We start from the raw sequence: 15,747 nt of genomic DNA, 5'->3' as shown, positions 1-15,747 counted from the left end.
CAAGAAAAATGGTTCCTACTATCATATGGTGGCATATTTCTGCCACGAGATAGCTAGTTAGCTATCACAATATTTTGTAAACTTTTCAGGAAATGTGAGCAGTTTTTCCGAAAACATTTAAGCAATAAATAATATTTTCTAAATATTTTTATCCATTTCCTGAAAATGTTTTAGCGCAAAATTTCGCGTTAATGCTTGGAACTGCCACGAGATGCTCGGTAACTAGATCACGATAATATTTTAACTTTCCACAAAGTTGTGCATCTTTCTGAAAACATTATCGCAATAATTATTTTTTTCTCGATATGCCTTTTATTTCCAGGAAACTTTAGGCTAATGCGATAAACTTTTCAGAAAAGTTTGAAATATCGAGATAATTTCTGAAAGTATCCAGAAAGGTAATCTAGCTAATGAATGGCAGTTGTGGGCACGTACTAGTTCACAGACAAACCAAGCTGTGTACGCAGATATTCTCTGCTTCATACCATCTGTCAACGAGTAGCCTTAAGGCACATGCAAATTGCCGTAAACCAGAAATTAATATTTAGTATTGTTATTACTAGCAGTTCTACCGAATCACTTTATAATAAGGCACATACTAATATACACAGCGAATCCGCATTTTTTTCTAGCGATACTATACATTTTTATTTTATTTTTATGTTCATTGTGAACTTATATAATCTACTCGACGAGACCCAAAGATCCACGAATACGTACTTAGTACTAACCAAACACACTTTTCCTACGCCCCTGCTCACTTAGGTCGAGATCTTGCGTTAGAAAATCAAGAAAGGGATGATTTATATCGACATAATATGTCGAGATATCTTAACAGTTTACGCGGATCTCGACAAAAAATGATTAAACATTGAGAAAATTATTGCTATATGTCAATAAAATATATCGACTTCTTGTGATAATATGTTGATTTCTCGAGAAAATATGTCGATATTTATGTTATCTAACACGAAATTGCGAGGCCCATAAACGTTTTCGTAGGCACTTGCACAAAAAGTATCGAGAAAATAATGTAAAATATCGCAATAATATTTTCAGGACACCTTCCACTATTGAGATAATCTTTTCAGAAAACTTCGTTTTATCAAGATAACGTTTTGAAGTATCGCGATAGCTACCTAGCTCTCTCGTGGCAGAAATATGCCACCATACTACCGAGATTGCTATTTGGCTAATAAATAGCAACTGTTGGCACTTACGCAAAAATATCAAGATACTAATGTAAATTATAGCAATAATATTTCCAGGAAGTTCGTCTATTGCGATAATCTGTTCGGGAAACTTCGCTTTATCAAGAAACATTTTTAAAGTATCACGCTTGTTACCTAGCTATTTCGTGGCAGAAATATGCCACCATATCACTCTTAACTCTTGAATAATTAGATATTTTTTCTACCAGTAGTTTTGCAATATGAGATGATAAACTCGTATGTTTCGTGTGATCGTTTGTCCAAGAGTTTGGTAACCTACTTAAAGTTATTTAATAGAGCAAAACCTTTGTAAGCATGATCATGGTGTATCAAAATTTGTTCCCATATGAATACCAATGACTTGTCGAATTCCCTAACTGCATTTCCAGACCGGACGTGAATGTTGTCCAACAAAACGGAAGGTTCTTCACAGGTCCACATGATATTTTTTTAACAATGCAACTACTGAAGAAATTTTATCTAAACTACATGCAAGAAATGCAGCATCTTGTCCTTTGTTAAATCATGTGGTAAATTGTATACATTATACAAAAATCATATGCACTGACTGAAGAAAAAAAACTGTTCGTAAAGGAGCAATTAATATGTGTGTGAAATCTAAACATTTCCTTGTAAAGATAAAAATCTACACTTCATTATTGTCGAGCCCGCTTGCGGAAGCGAAGACATAACTTTGACGTGCATGGAGCAATCTTGTTTATACTTGGCATGAATGTTAACCACGGTGAGACGGAGTGTCTTGCGCAAACCCCAGGTTCTTATCTCAAAGGTCGAGGTCACAGTTGGAGGTCAAATGTCATGTCGGATCTTGTCCGGCCCATAACTTTGACATGCATTGAGGAATCTGGCTTGTTTAACTCAATGAGACGGAATGTCATGGACAAAAACCCAGGATCCTATCTCAAAGGTCAAGGTCAAGGTCTCTGTATCATAAATGTTAGTCTTTCTGAAAGCTGGCGGGCTCGACATGTTGCAAGTAGGCATGCAGTTTCTATAAATTGTATATATTCATTTTCTAAAAACGTATTTTTGTGACTTTTTAAAAACGAGGGTTGGCAGTAAAAGGAATGAAGTATTATTTTTGTTTAAATTTAGTAAAGGAACCTCCCTAATCCGAACCTCACTAATCCGAAAACCTCTCTAAACTGAAAGAATTATTCAGTCCCGATTTTTTCTTATTCATTCTCTATTATAAAGATACCCATGTAATCCGAAACCTCACTAATCCGAAAACCGAACAAACTTTTGAGATTTGTATTATCTAATTACATTAAGATCTACCCTTCTAATTCGAACCTTAGTCATTGTTGCTGATGTAAATCTTGCTCATTTTTGACATTTTTGAGATTGTTTACAATTTTAACTATTAATCGTTATAAAGGTGTCAGCAACAATAGGCCCTCAACACTGGTAATCACAAGTCATGTCAGATTTTTAGTTTGTAGATTATTGCAATTAGCACAGGTGTGAAAGTTGCATGTACATGTAGTTTGTTTGAACAGAAACTTGTAAGAATACATATACATGTATTTGCAATAAGTACTGACAATGTAATAGATCCATATCAATTTGTTTGTCCTGTACCTTCCTCACAGATGTTTGCAGAATTTGTTCATTTAAAATAGGAAATTGATTTACTGAAAGTGATACTAAATCGGATTGTTACAATAGCCGGACAAGTAAAATATTCTCTTTTTAGCTACCTTCTGAGAATGTAGGAGTGTTTATAAGTGATGTTGAGAAGTTAAATTTAACTTGAAAATTGATATTACACTAAACCAATCTACATGTTGCTTATAGTGTAATTATATCTTATTAGTCTGTTCTAAAATAGAAACCTTTCTAATCCGAAAACCCCTCTAATCCGAACATTTTTTCTGGTCTGAGCATGTTCGGATTAGACAGGTTCCAGTGTACTTTTGAAATTTTGATATGTTGATACTGATATATCGATCTAACGATCTAACTGTCCCCTTAATTTAGAAATGTACTTTCTGTAATTTTTTAAACTACTAGGGGTGTTCAATAAATACCCGGAAAGAAGCTCTCAATTCTTCCTGTATCATCAAAAATAAATGAAGCTGTAATATTATGTAGACTAGGGAATACCAAGTTGATATGTTAAAAGTATATTGTCTTTGGATAAATAAAAAGTAGATTCGAGTCCTCTTGGCAATGGCATGTGACGTCATCCGGCCCAATTTTGTCTCTTTTTCTATTTTACATGCGCTAAAACATTACTTGCCACTTACTTATTTTGGAAGCTACCTTTTCTTAGATTGGGTAAATATTGATGTGTGCCAACAACGTCAAATTATAAACGTGACATCATTAAAAAAAATTGGCTGGTCATCGCTTGAAAGTCAGTGTTGAACGGAGACATTAGATAACTTTTTGTGTTTGAATCGAAAATCAAAGAAAGAGACAAATGCTATGTTGCAAAAGGTTTAAGGACAACAAAATCTTATTAGTGGAACGGGGCGTTTAAAAGAGGTCAGGAGAATTGTACTTACGACTTGTTGTACAGACATGAAAAATAACGTTCAGTCACATTTTATAAATTAAAGAGCTCCTTGATGCGGCATCGCAGTTTAGTGTCCAATTTCTTCAATACGACAGGAATATCATATGCGCAATATTTACCTATTCGTTGGAAGGGGTAAAAATGCATTTAATGGCGATAAATGGTAATAACGAGTTGTATTGATTGATTGTGTGTGATACGACAGCGTCAAAATGACGTTGGGCCGCTTTTGAGGTAGTGACGTTGCATAGGATACAAATAAATATTGTGTATGTTCTGAAATCTGTAATTTAGGTATTCGCTTTTAATATTTTCATATCCGTCATATTTTCAAATTTTAGCAAAAAGGGACCAGAAATAAAGAAATGAAAGCACTTTTCCGGATATTTTTAACACCCCTCGTATTTGCAAAATAGCAAATGCTCTTTGGTTCAGTATATCTATTTAAAGGAGTTCATCACAATATTTTGTGCGCAGCTCAATCGCGCAGCAAGCGATATCCATTGTAAAGTTCAGAATTCGCCGCCGAAAGTGCATAATTGTCGGATATGAGGGCACTCGCGCAAACTATATCATATGTACTGACAATATAGGTCGTGCATCCATATTTTACCTTTAAAAGTGATGGTGTTTTATTGGAGGAGTAGTTGTAGGAAGTGCTCGAATCGAATACATTGTGGACAGCCAATTTGAAAGTAAACTATTTCGTCCAGTAATGATGCAGCCGACTCCAAGTCAAATAAAATTCCAGAAAATCTTAAAGTAGATATATCTCCTTCAAGTTCAAATGTGACTTCCTAAAAATGTTGTTATACTTTTTGTGCCCCATCCCGAATTTCACGTAGTAAGACCAGAGTTATGGCCCCTGATAGTCAAATTGTACATAAAGGGTCTAAACATTTGTGTCGCATTTACCTCAAAATTATATGCGCCAAGAGTCATGAAACCACACAAGAATTAAATTCAGAATGCGAAATTGTGCACCAGTGCTTTTATTTGAGGTTTCACTCAATAAAAACAGATTTATGTCCCTTGACGTGGTCAAATATATACGTAAATGGGATGTGAAAGCTTGTGTAGCACGTATCTCAAAAAGTATTTGATCTAGAGGCTTGCAACCTTAAAGGAGCATTATTCCGCATGTGAGTAAGAATATTGGTTAAGGAACTGGTAATAACATTGTGCAATTTGTTTTGTAAGAAAAAAAATGTTCATAATTTTTAGGTGGGTGGGGTAATGAAAAAATACTTTTGTGGGTGGAGTGAATATTTTTTAATTTTTTCTTGAAAACAAGCACGGGTTGATATTATTTTTTTGGTTTAGATTTTTTTGTCTTAGTTCTAGCTTACATAATATAAAATTTGGAAAAAATCTGTCCGCTAGATTTTTCATATCATTAACAAATACTTCGTGTTTTTCTCAGTTTCAGATACTTTCGACATCTGTCAAGAGTAATTTTTCTGAGTTAATATATCTATATGTTGACATTTTATGCATAGTTATAGTGGTGTTATTAATTCGGATGCATAAAAAGTAACATCAGAATGAAACTTCGAATAAATAATTGTTTGCAGTAGTTTTATTATAACATGTATGTACTGTTTCTTCAGACAAAAATACCGATTTGGTGTTCTTAATAAACTTTGAATATTGAAAAAAGAAGCACGGGTACCTATTAGTTTTATTTTTTATTTTAACTTGTCATACATCAATCTATAAATATGCAAAGTTACAAAAAATTCTGTCCGCTAGAAATAATTGTGAAAAACACCTTTAATATACATATAACGTTGTTGGCCGCCTCTTTTTTCAGTTAAATCTTTCTTACCGTTTAGTTCTGAGGTGTGTTTTATAGTACAATTTGGTGCCGTTTCGAAGCTTTTCGAACAACAAAGACGATTTCTTTTATTTAATACATATACTAAGTATACACTTCAGTTTAGCATAACATTTATACACACATAAACCCTAAGATGGTTTAGAAATTGTGACAGAATAACCTAGCATCATCATGAAGCAACCAGATTCATTCATGAAGTGATGGAAATTATGTAATTGTTTTCTGTTTAAATTTTGATAAAGGATCGTTCAAAGACACAGAAGAATCAAAATAACTGTTTTATGATCCTTTTGCAGCTATTTGCAAGCTGAAGGGTTCATAATGATACTTTCATTCATTTCAGTGTGCGCAGTTATCTTGCTATTGGTGGTAAGTTATTACAATCAATTCTATCTGTTGTCTTATTCAAATTTTTTTATTCTTTTTCATATTTCAGCTGTTGTATTACAATTGGTTTTGATAAATATCTTACATTGAAAACATATTTTGAAGATTGACCCAAATATTGTCTCAACAATATTTTATTGACAATGACAATGACAATGTAGTTTATTGATTTCGGCCACATTGTTATAATACATACATTTATGTACAACGATGTGTGGTGTAACAATTCAATTTATAAAGACATTTTTTATACTTCATTCTTTACCTCCTGTAAGGATAATCTATTTCAGACAGTGATATTCTGAAATAATGTTGATACATAAATCTGTGCGTCAGAGTTTATGTGGGTAGTGACGGTAGACTTTGGTGGTGAATTCCTGGATATATTACATTTTATTACTGAAAAGGCGAAACAGAAGCAGCGATAGTTGCAGGCAGATGCGCCAGTTGTATGGTGCACCGTCCTTGCATGCACGAACATTTCAAAATATACATGCACGTATAACAGTTTATCTCGCCTTCTACAAGTTTCTTGCATTTCTATAGGTTATGCAGACAGAATATATTCCATATCCTGCTAGTAATTTTCCGATATGAATTTTAATGAAAACAAAATGGCTGCCGAATCGCTGGCGTAATTGAATCAAGTCAGATTATTAGCTCCAGCTATAGATATCGTTTCCAAGACTAAATTTAGTGTTTTATTGCCGTTTTCTTTCTCTTACATATTTTAAGTTAGTCGTAAGAAGCTGAAATAGATACATTCTGTATGGGAGACACGGTCACGTTTACTATGGTTGAAATATGGTTTAAGTTAAATCATAGTAAAGCAAAGGAATTAACATATTTGTTACTAAATAGTTTGCTGTAGGATCATTTAATCTACGTGCAAGATAAAGGATTTACCAAGAAACGGGGTGAAAGCCGAAGTTTCAAGATATTTCTGACATGGTGAAATCTGGTGATTTTGAAAGGACGGAACATAAAGGTTTTTTATGTTTCTGATCAAAACTAGTACATAACCTGTGTAAATGAGCTTTTGTGTTTTGTGATTCAGTCAAAATACAGTTCATTGCGCATTTTGTGGCTGGTGTTAATCAATTATAAACAAAACGTGATGATCAAACAAATGATTGCAGTATACCAGTTTACACTGTAAAGTAGCTTTGTTAATTTATGAAATGTGTCGATTATAGCATGGAAGTAAAGGGTAGTTGGCTAGATAAATCGTTTCACAGCTTGTTGGTCAGGCAGGATACGGGATATACGCTGTCTCGAAAATCCTTAGCTCAAAAATCCATGTCAAGCTTGCGTTTCGCTCTCGCCTGATATGGATTTCCTCAACAGTGTATATCCTGTATATTGTCACCAGCAAGCAGTGTAACTAATAATACCTGTATATTTTATACGTGCACGCATAAATATGCAAGTACACGCATAAGTGCGTGTTTGCAATTATAAATGCACTTTTTAAATTATACGTGGACTTATATATTTGACCGGTGTATTTGTACATTTATATATGCCCCTAAATGGATGCACCTGCAAATTTACGCGTGAACGTTTAAAACGTATATAAAATTTTACTGATTTTCCTTCATTGGTACATATGAAGCAGGTCGAAATGACCCATCATATATATTCAAATAATAAGTAATGGCGGCATATTACTATACGAGTTGTCTCTCTTTGCTCATTTCCAATTTCGAGTAGAATTATTATTTCATTATATCCACAGGAGAAACTTTTAACTTCCAAATATGAAAAGATGATATCACTTGAATGTTGATAACATACTCCGTAGTAGAGGCAAAGATGTTTGAATTATGATAGCTGGAATACCATTGTATGGCTTAAGGTATTGGACCCCTAATAGTAATGTTTAAAAATGGTATTTGCTTGGTATATTCATAAAGTTGACCATGTTTCACTATGTGTTGCAAATTTTAAACAACTTTTACCGATCCGTTTTTTTGTGTGTAAATTTTGTATAATTTATGGTATTTCCTCTAGCTCAAGTAGAGACAAATTTCAATTTGATGGCCACTATCTAAAACGTTTGCAGAGAATTCATTACAGCATTACTTTTGATAAAAGAAACATCAAACTATTGTTAAACAATTATAAAACAAATATTATTTTTTCTAGGGTGCCTCAAGTAAACAGATTTAATGAAACAGAATTCTAACTCCAACATTGAAAAATTAAGGTCGAATCCTGTGGATCTGTTTTGAATTTTGCTCACTTCATTCAAAAATAACCTTGGGGCAGAAGTAAAACCTACCTGCATTTCTTCCACAATACGTTATCTAAAGAATAGAGGCAAAATAGAGAACTTTTACCGCATGTAACTCAGTATTTTTAAAGGTGTGTAACTCTACCCCTCTGGTCCGAGAGCTCACGGACTTATTGCAACAATTGAGGCCAAAAGAAGTTTATACTATTTTGGAAACAACATTTCATATCCTCCATGAAAACCCATTTCTTAAGTGTCAAAGCCGTGCCTATCTATATTTTGTTCACTTATGTTTGTGATAGGGGAGGTAAAACTCACTTGTAATAATATTAGGGGGTTAGGTAAAGTTTACATCTACAAGTATTTTCACTGATTAATTACAGTAACTATCTTTTTGTCAGTAAATGTATATATGTCCAACAATGACAGCAATAAGAAATTCATCAAAAAGGACTGAAGGGCAAACTGGATATTGAAGGTCAAAGGTCAGATTTAAGTAAAAATTACAAAATTTGGCACATTTGAAATTAATTTTTAATCTTAAAAAATAGTTTGTTATCATAAGTCACTCATCTTTATTTATGTAATGCGTATATCTTAGCCAAAATCAGAAATGCAAATTTTATTGCAAAAAGTCAGATCAACCCTGATAATTGAAGGTCAAGGCTCATTTTCATGCAAAAATGTGAGAAGTATTACCTTAACTTTTTCTAATCTATTTAATATGTTTTCACATTATTAGTCACTGAAGTTAATTCGTTTTAATGTTTGTATGTCAGGCAAAGTCAGCAGTGCAGATGTAACCCACAAAATGATAAGAGTAAAGCTTATATCAAGGGTCAAAAGTCAAATGTTTGTCAAAAATTGCATGAAAAGCTTCCTGTTTTAAATATAACAGATATGTTTTAATCATTATAAGTGACTGCTCGTGATTGATTTTAATGTATATATGTCTCACAATGTCAGTAATAAAGATATCGTCTAAAATCAGACAAGTTCAAATGTAATTTTAAGGGTCAAATGTCATTTTCAAGTAAAAGAATGAAAAAATAACTCTTTAACTTTTCTCCTTGTTAACAATACCGGGTATCTTGTCGATATTAATCAATAATATCAGTTCATTTTAATATGTAAATGTTAGGCGAAGTCTGGTATGCAAATATAATTTCAAAACATTCAAGTTCAACCATAATATGAAAGGTCAAAGGTCAAAAAGTGAGTAAAATGTTGCAATAACAAATGTCATCATCTATTTGTAAAAAAAATTATTATTTAAATGTATTTGTTTTTTCATTTCAGTAACTGATCGTTATTTATTTTACTGTATATATGTCAGATGATGTCATGGAAGAGAAAGTATGTCAAGTTCAAACCTGGTATTAAAGGTCAGGGGTCAATTTTGTGTAAAATATCAAAATGTAACATACTTACTCATTTCTTTGTTTAAAAATAGCTTTTTGTTATAATTCACTTTTAGCAATTTATTTTAAATTAATGTATACATGTCAAGCAAGGTCAGCTATGTAGGTTTTTCCTAAAAAGTCAAAGCCAATCCTTTTATCAAAGGTTAAATGTCAAATTTGTGTGAAAATTCGCAAAAACAGCATTTTTGCAATGATTTTTCTTTATTGTTTCAGGTATTTTGTTAACACTAGTAACTGATCATTATTCATTTTAAAGTATATATAACAGATGATATCATTCTTCCATGATTATGAAAAATTAGTCAAGGTCAAACCTGACATAAAAAGTCAAAGGAGAGGGTCTTCAAGAAACTCGCCATTATGAAAAAAGGCTGGAACAAGTTGGAGAGCAAATGAAAAGATCCTACGGCAAGTCTACACAGGCACCGTACTGCCCATAGCATAGCACGCATCCACCTCATGGGTAACTGCTTCCAAAACCAGGAAAGAAAAACTGGAAAAGGTTCAAAATTTAGGCCTGAGGATAAACAACTCGAATAAAAGAAATGGAAAAGACAGCCAACCTTGAGCCATTAGAGATAAGACGAGAGTACAAAACCCTTGTGCAGGCAGAGAAGGCAAAGAGACTACCATCACACCCACTCCATTCAAATCTCGTCTTGTCTCTAATGGTTCATGGTTGGATGTCTTTTTCCATTTTTTATTGGAGTTGTTTACATTGCTCATTGCTGACTTATCCTCAGGCCTGAATTTTGAACGTTGTCCAGTTTATCTTTACTGGATATGGAAGCAGTTGCCCATGAGGTGGATGCGTACTCTGCTATGGGCCGTTCAGTGCCTTGTAGACTTGCCGTAGGATCTTTTCATTTGCTCCCCAACTTGTTCCAGCCATTCCTTCATAATGGCAACTTTCTTGAAGACCCTCTCCTTTGACCTTTAATGTCAGGTTTGACATTGACTAATTTTTCATAATTAAGGAAGAATGTTTTCACCTGTTATATATACTTTAAAATGAATAATGATCAGTTACTAAAATACCCTAAAACAATAAAGAAAAATCATTGCAGAAGTGCTGTTTTTCTGAATTTACACACAAATTTGACATTTGACCTTTGATAAAAAGGAATGGCTTTGACTTATTAGGACAAAACCTACCTTGCTGTCCTTGCTTGACATGTATACATTAAAATAAATTTCTAACAGTGAATTATAACAAAAAGCTATTTTTTAACAAAGTAATGAGTAAGTATGCTACATTTTGATCTTTTACACAAAATGACCCCTGACCTTCAATACTAGGTTTGACCTTGACTTATTTTCTCTTCCATGACATCGTCTGACATATATACAGTAAAATGAACAACGATCAGTTACTGAAATGACAAAACAAATACATTTAAACAATACAAATTATTACAAATAGGTGATATTATGAAAACATTTTACTCACTTTTTGACCTTTGACCTTTCATATTATGGTTGAACTTGAATGTTTTATAATTATATGTGCATACCAGACATCGCCTAACATTTACATATTAAAATGAACATATATCATTGATTAGATCGACAGGATATTGTCAACAAAGAGAAAAGTTAAGAGCTATATATTCACTCTTTTACTTGAAAATGACATTTGACCCTTAATATTACATTTGAACTTGTCTGACTTTAGACGATATCTTTATTACTGACATTGTGAGACATATATACATTAAAATAAACCACGAGCAATTACTTATAATGATTAAAACATATCTGTTATATTTCAAACAGGAAGCTATTTTTGCAATTTTTCCACACAACCTATGACCTTTGATAATAGCTTTACTCTTGGCAGTTTTGGGGTTACATCTGCACTGCTGAGTTTGCCTGACATACAAACATTAAAACGTATTAACTTCAGTGACTAATAATGTGAAAACATATTAAACAGATTAGAAAAAGGTAAGGTAATAATTTTCACATTTCTGCATGAAAATGAACTTTGACCTTCAATTATCAGGGCTGACCTTGACTTTTGCAATAAAATTTGCATTTCTGATTTTGGCTGTTATATACACATTACATAAATAAAGATGAGTGACTTATGATAACAAGCTATTTTATAAGAATAATAATAAATTTCAAATATGCCAAATTTTGTGATTTTAACATAAATCTGACCTTTGACCTTGAATGTCCAGTTTGCCCTTCAGTCCTTTTTGATGAATTTCTTATTGCTGTCATTGTTTGACAATTATACATTTACTGACAATAAGATAGTTACTGTAATTAAACAATGAAGCAACTTGTAGACGTAAACTTTACCCTAACCCCTAATATATTTACACGTGAGTTTTACCTCCCCTATCACAAACATAAGTGAACAAAATATAGATAGGCATGTCTTTGACACTTAGGAAATGGGTTTTCATGGAGGATGTGAAATACTGTTTCCAAAAAAGTATAAACTTCTTTTGGCCTCAATTGTTGCAATAAAAGTCCGTGAGCTATCGGACCACTCCTGATTCAGGTAAATTCACTTTGAACAGCAAGAAATCGCTTATAAAATGAAAATTTTCCACTTTTGTACATTACATCCATAATAAGTCTTGAAAGAAGTAAAAACTTACTAGAAAAAAGGAAAATATGGAGAAAAACATTTTGGTCCCAGTAGGGCTTGAACCCACGCTCCCCTGAAAAATGCAGTCAAAGTAGGTTTATGGTAGGAATTGAATACTCTTCAAAAAGGAGGTACTCTATTACGGGTCCAATACCTTAAGTTTAATGGCTAAGTGTTCTATAAATAAGAAATAAAATATTGCCTTTATCGCATAATCTTGTCGACATTATTCAGCCAGAATCCACAAACAGTACAACCAAATCTCCTGTAGCAAATCTGCCTACCAACACAGCTTCTTCCCAGCCACTGTTGTCCTTTGGAACCGCCTGTGTCAATGTGCCGTAAATCAGCCTTCGCTTGAGGGCTTTAAGGCTGTTCTAGGAAATATCTTCACATTCTAAATTATCTTTTTTTTTAACTGTGTACAAAGAGAGACTTTTAGTCTTTTAGATGTAAATAATTGTCCCTTGCGGCTGTGCTTGTACAGTATTTTAATCAAATCGTGAGTATATTCTTCTAGAGTGAGGCGATTACTGAAGATGATGATGATGATGATTTTGTGCTACATACCGTTTATTTTATGTAAAAATCAAGTGTTTAAACTTAAGTGTATCGTTTGATAAATTGTCTCAGCCACGTGTCATTGTTACGGACTTGGAATATACCAGATTTAAATAATGTCAAAAATCACAGTTTATAGTTTTGTAAAAATTGTACACCCACGCGTCACTGTGACTGACTTATACGGTTGCACCAAGCGCTTTTTATGTAAGTCTTATATGACAACCGGTCATGGCTCTGTCAGTTCGAACTATCCGTCGTAGAGAAAATGTCATTTACAAAAAGCTCCATGAAGGAGACATTTTACCAAATACTTTTTCATAAATCAAGGGTAGTTACTGCAAGTGCGTTGCCAGGAACATATTCTATTGAAAGGATTATATGTCAGAAACAAGCATCGGAGGTAAGTTGAGCTTATAGTTAAATATTTATCAAATATTATTTAAAAAATATATACAAATTAGAATGCACGCATATCATTTTCCCAGAACTTAAAGTGGCGCGTTTACGTATTTTTGTAGATTTGAAATAAATGAGATATTAATGTGTGCTAAATATAAATAGTAAATAGTTTGAGATTCAGTATGGAAATTATGAGCAAAATCAGAATTCTTAACGGTTTAACAAGGTTTTCACTTCCATTGTTATTTCTCAGAATCGGAGCAGTACTTAACTGAATAAATCACAGCTATATGAACATACAACTGTATTATTTTTACTGTTATTATATGTATTACTATGATTACTATATGATAAAATTGACCGATACATAATTTTAGCAGTGCTTAATTTTGATTATCATATTTACGAAGAATACAGTCGAACTAATAGTAAGTTTTAAAGTTATCATTTAAATATGAACAATGGGCTGACATGATAAACTGGGCAAACTTAACAAACAATAAATTCGGTTTTTTTTTTTGTGACTGTTAAAAATGTGGTTTGGTAGAATGAATTAAATTTCATCTTTTAACGTGATATTTTTAAATTTGAAATAAAGTTTGATATTACAGTAATCTAATCTTGATTTTAAAATAAATAGCATATAGGGGGTTAGCTGTTTTGTTCAGCATATATATATATATAAAATGGACACCTCAAAAACTGAATTTATCATGTTTGGTAGCTGACCTCAATTGAAAAATGTTTTACAAATTCGATTAACATTGCTGGTGACGTTATAAAACGTGAAAGCACAATTAGATATCTCAGTGCATTTCTTGACGAAACCTTAAACTTTAAAAATCATGTAAATCGCAAATGTCGTACAGCCATGTTGAATTACCTACGATTTAAGAACATCCGTGAATATTTAACAAAAGCAGCCACTGAAATTTTAGTTTTGTCTCTAGTTATTTCACATCTGGATTACAGCAATGTTATACTGTATGATGTAGCTAACGGTGAGGTGCGTAAGATGCAACGTATTCAAAACATGTGCGCAAAACTTGTCCTTAACGGTGAAAGCAGTGTACCAATGTAATTAACAGAATTGCTTACACAGTATACTCCTGGTAGACAAGGTTTGAGATCAATGTCGTTATGATGTTCCATACAACAAGTGCAAAACATTCAGTGATAGAAGTTTCTGTACTATTGGTCCAAAACTGTGGAATAAAATGCCGTTAGAACTACGCAAATGTAAATCACTTTGCACATTTGAAAAAATCTTAAGACACTTGGTCCGTGGGCCAAGGCCAAAATATTTGAAAGTCGTAACCCAGAAATTTGGCAAAGGTTGAGCTATATCATGATGTTAAACTATCATTCAGGAAACTTTTATGGGTGGATGTCGGTATGAGCTAAATGTCATAAATAATCAAACATTTACTTTGGATGTCAAATAATGTTAAGTTATGTATTATATACCGACTAAAATGTAAAATGTAGGTGTTGATGTACCCCACCCACCACATTAGTACATACACTTACGCGAAAAATCTTAAGAACTTCTAATCCTTCATAAAGGAAAGCATCCTCATGTTTACAATAAAGAAAACAAAATGAATGAACAATTAACTAAAAAATCAGACACCTTTGCATCTTAATGTCAGTTGGCCGGACCTATGGTTCGTGATTTGCAGCGATTGGCATACTGACAGACCTATTCTTTGCTAGTGGAGTAGAAATGATGAAAGTATTGCAAAACCTAATACGACCGCAAAATGGTCAAGGACGTTCCCTATTGGGAACATCAAAAGGGAAGCAAGTTATTTAGTTACACAGATTATTCAAATTTCCAAATAATTTACTGCCTTAAATTTGATCAAACATGTACATAGGAAAGAGGTTTAGCTCTTCAAAAGTCAAAGCTATAACATAAATCACCTGATATTGATTTAAATTTGTTACAGAGGATTTTACCGCTCGCAAAATGACCACCTGAAATCGGTTACACGTACAAATATTGATGAGCTACTACTGATAAAATATTCAGTATTATAAAACAAATCAAGTGAGATTTCAAGGAACTGAAGTTTGGTTATTCAGATAAATCTAATAAAGATACTATCCATTCATTTTTATGCTGGCGAACTCTATATTATTACCACAAATTGAAAGTCACAAAGACTGCTGAGACTGAAAACACAAAGTTATTTAAAATAGTTCCGTGCTGTATATCAATTTTACCATTAATCTGTTTAATGATAGATAAACTTACCTGTTTCAATAAATCTATTTTTTCAACCATTTTATAATCATGATTTCTTTTAAAGGAAAAAATATTTGGAAGTAAAAACAGATCTTTATAATGGCGTTGCTAATTACATATTCAAACTTACTACGCGTTCCTTCATTAAGCTGGTGTGAGGTCAGATTTCCTTAGATTATTTAGGGTTTTCCGTGTTCTATTTTAGGCTATATGCGACTAATGATAAAAGCCGTACCGCACGTTTCTTCTACCTTACTGTGCTATATATCAGTTTATAGGAATTTA

The 15,747-nt window shown here is 32.8% G+C and overlaps 1 protein-coding gene across 1 annotated transcript in view; it reads left to right on the top strand.

Annotated features, from left to right (window-relative positions):
- The window catches only part of LOC123528009 (uncharacterized), an 82,666-nt gene that overhangs the window by 40,835 nt on the left and 26,084 nt on the right, over positions 1 to 15,747 (top strand). Inside the window, exon 4 of the mRNA XM_053523003.1 lies at positions 5,940 to 5,965. Coding sequence (XP_053378978.1) covers positions 5,940 to 5,965 — 26 coding nt within the window. The remainder of the gene's footprint in view (positions 1 to 5,939; positions 5,966 to 15,747) is intronic.

This window comes from Mercenaria mercenaria, chromosome 14 (assembly GCF_021730395.1).
Source record: "Mercenaria mercenaria strain notata chromosome 14, MADL_Memer_1, whole genome shotgun sequence".
NCBI lineage: Eukaryota > Metazoa > Mollusca > Bivalvia > Venerida > Veneridae > Mercenaria > Mercenaria mercenaria.
This window is presented reverse-complemented; position numbering and strand designations above follow the sequence as displayed.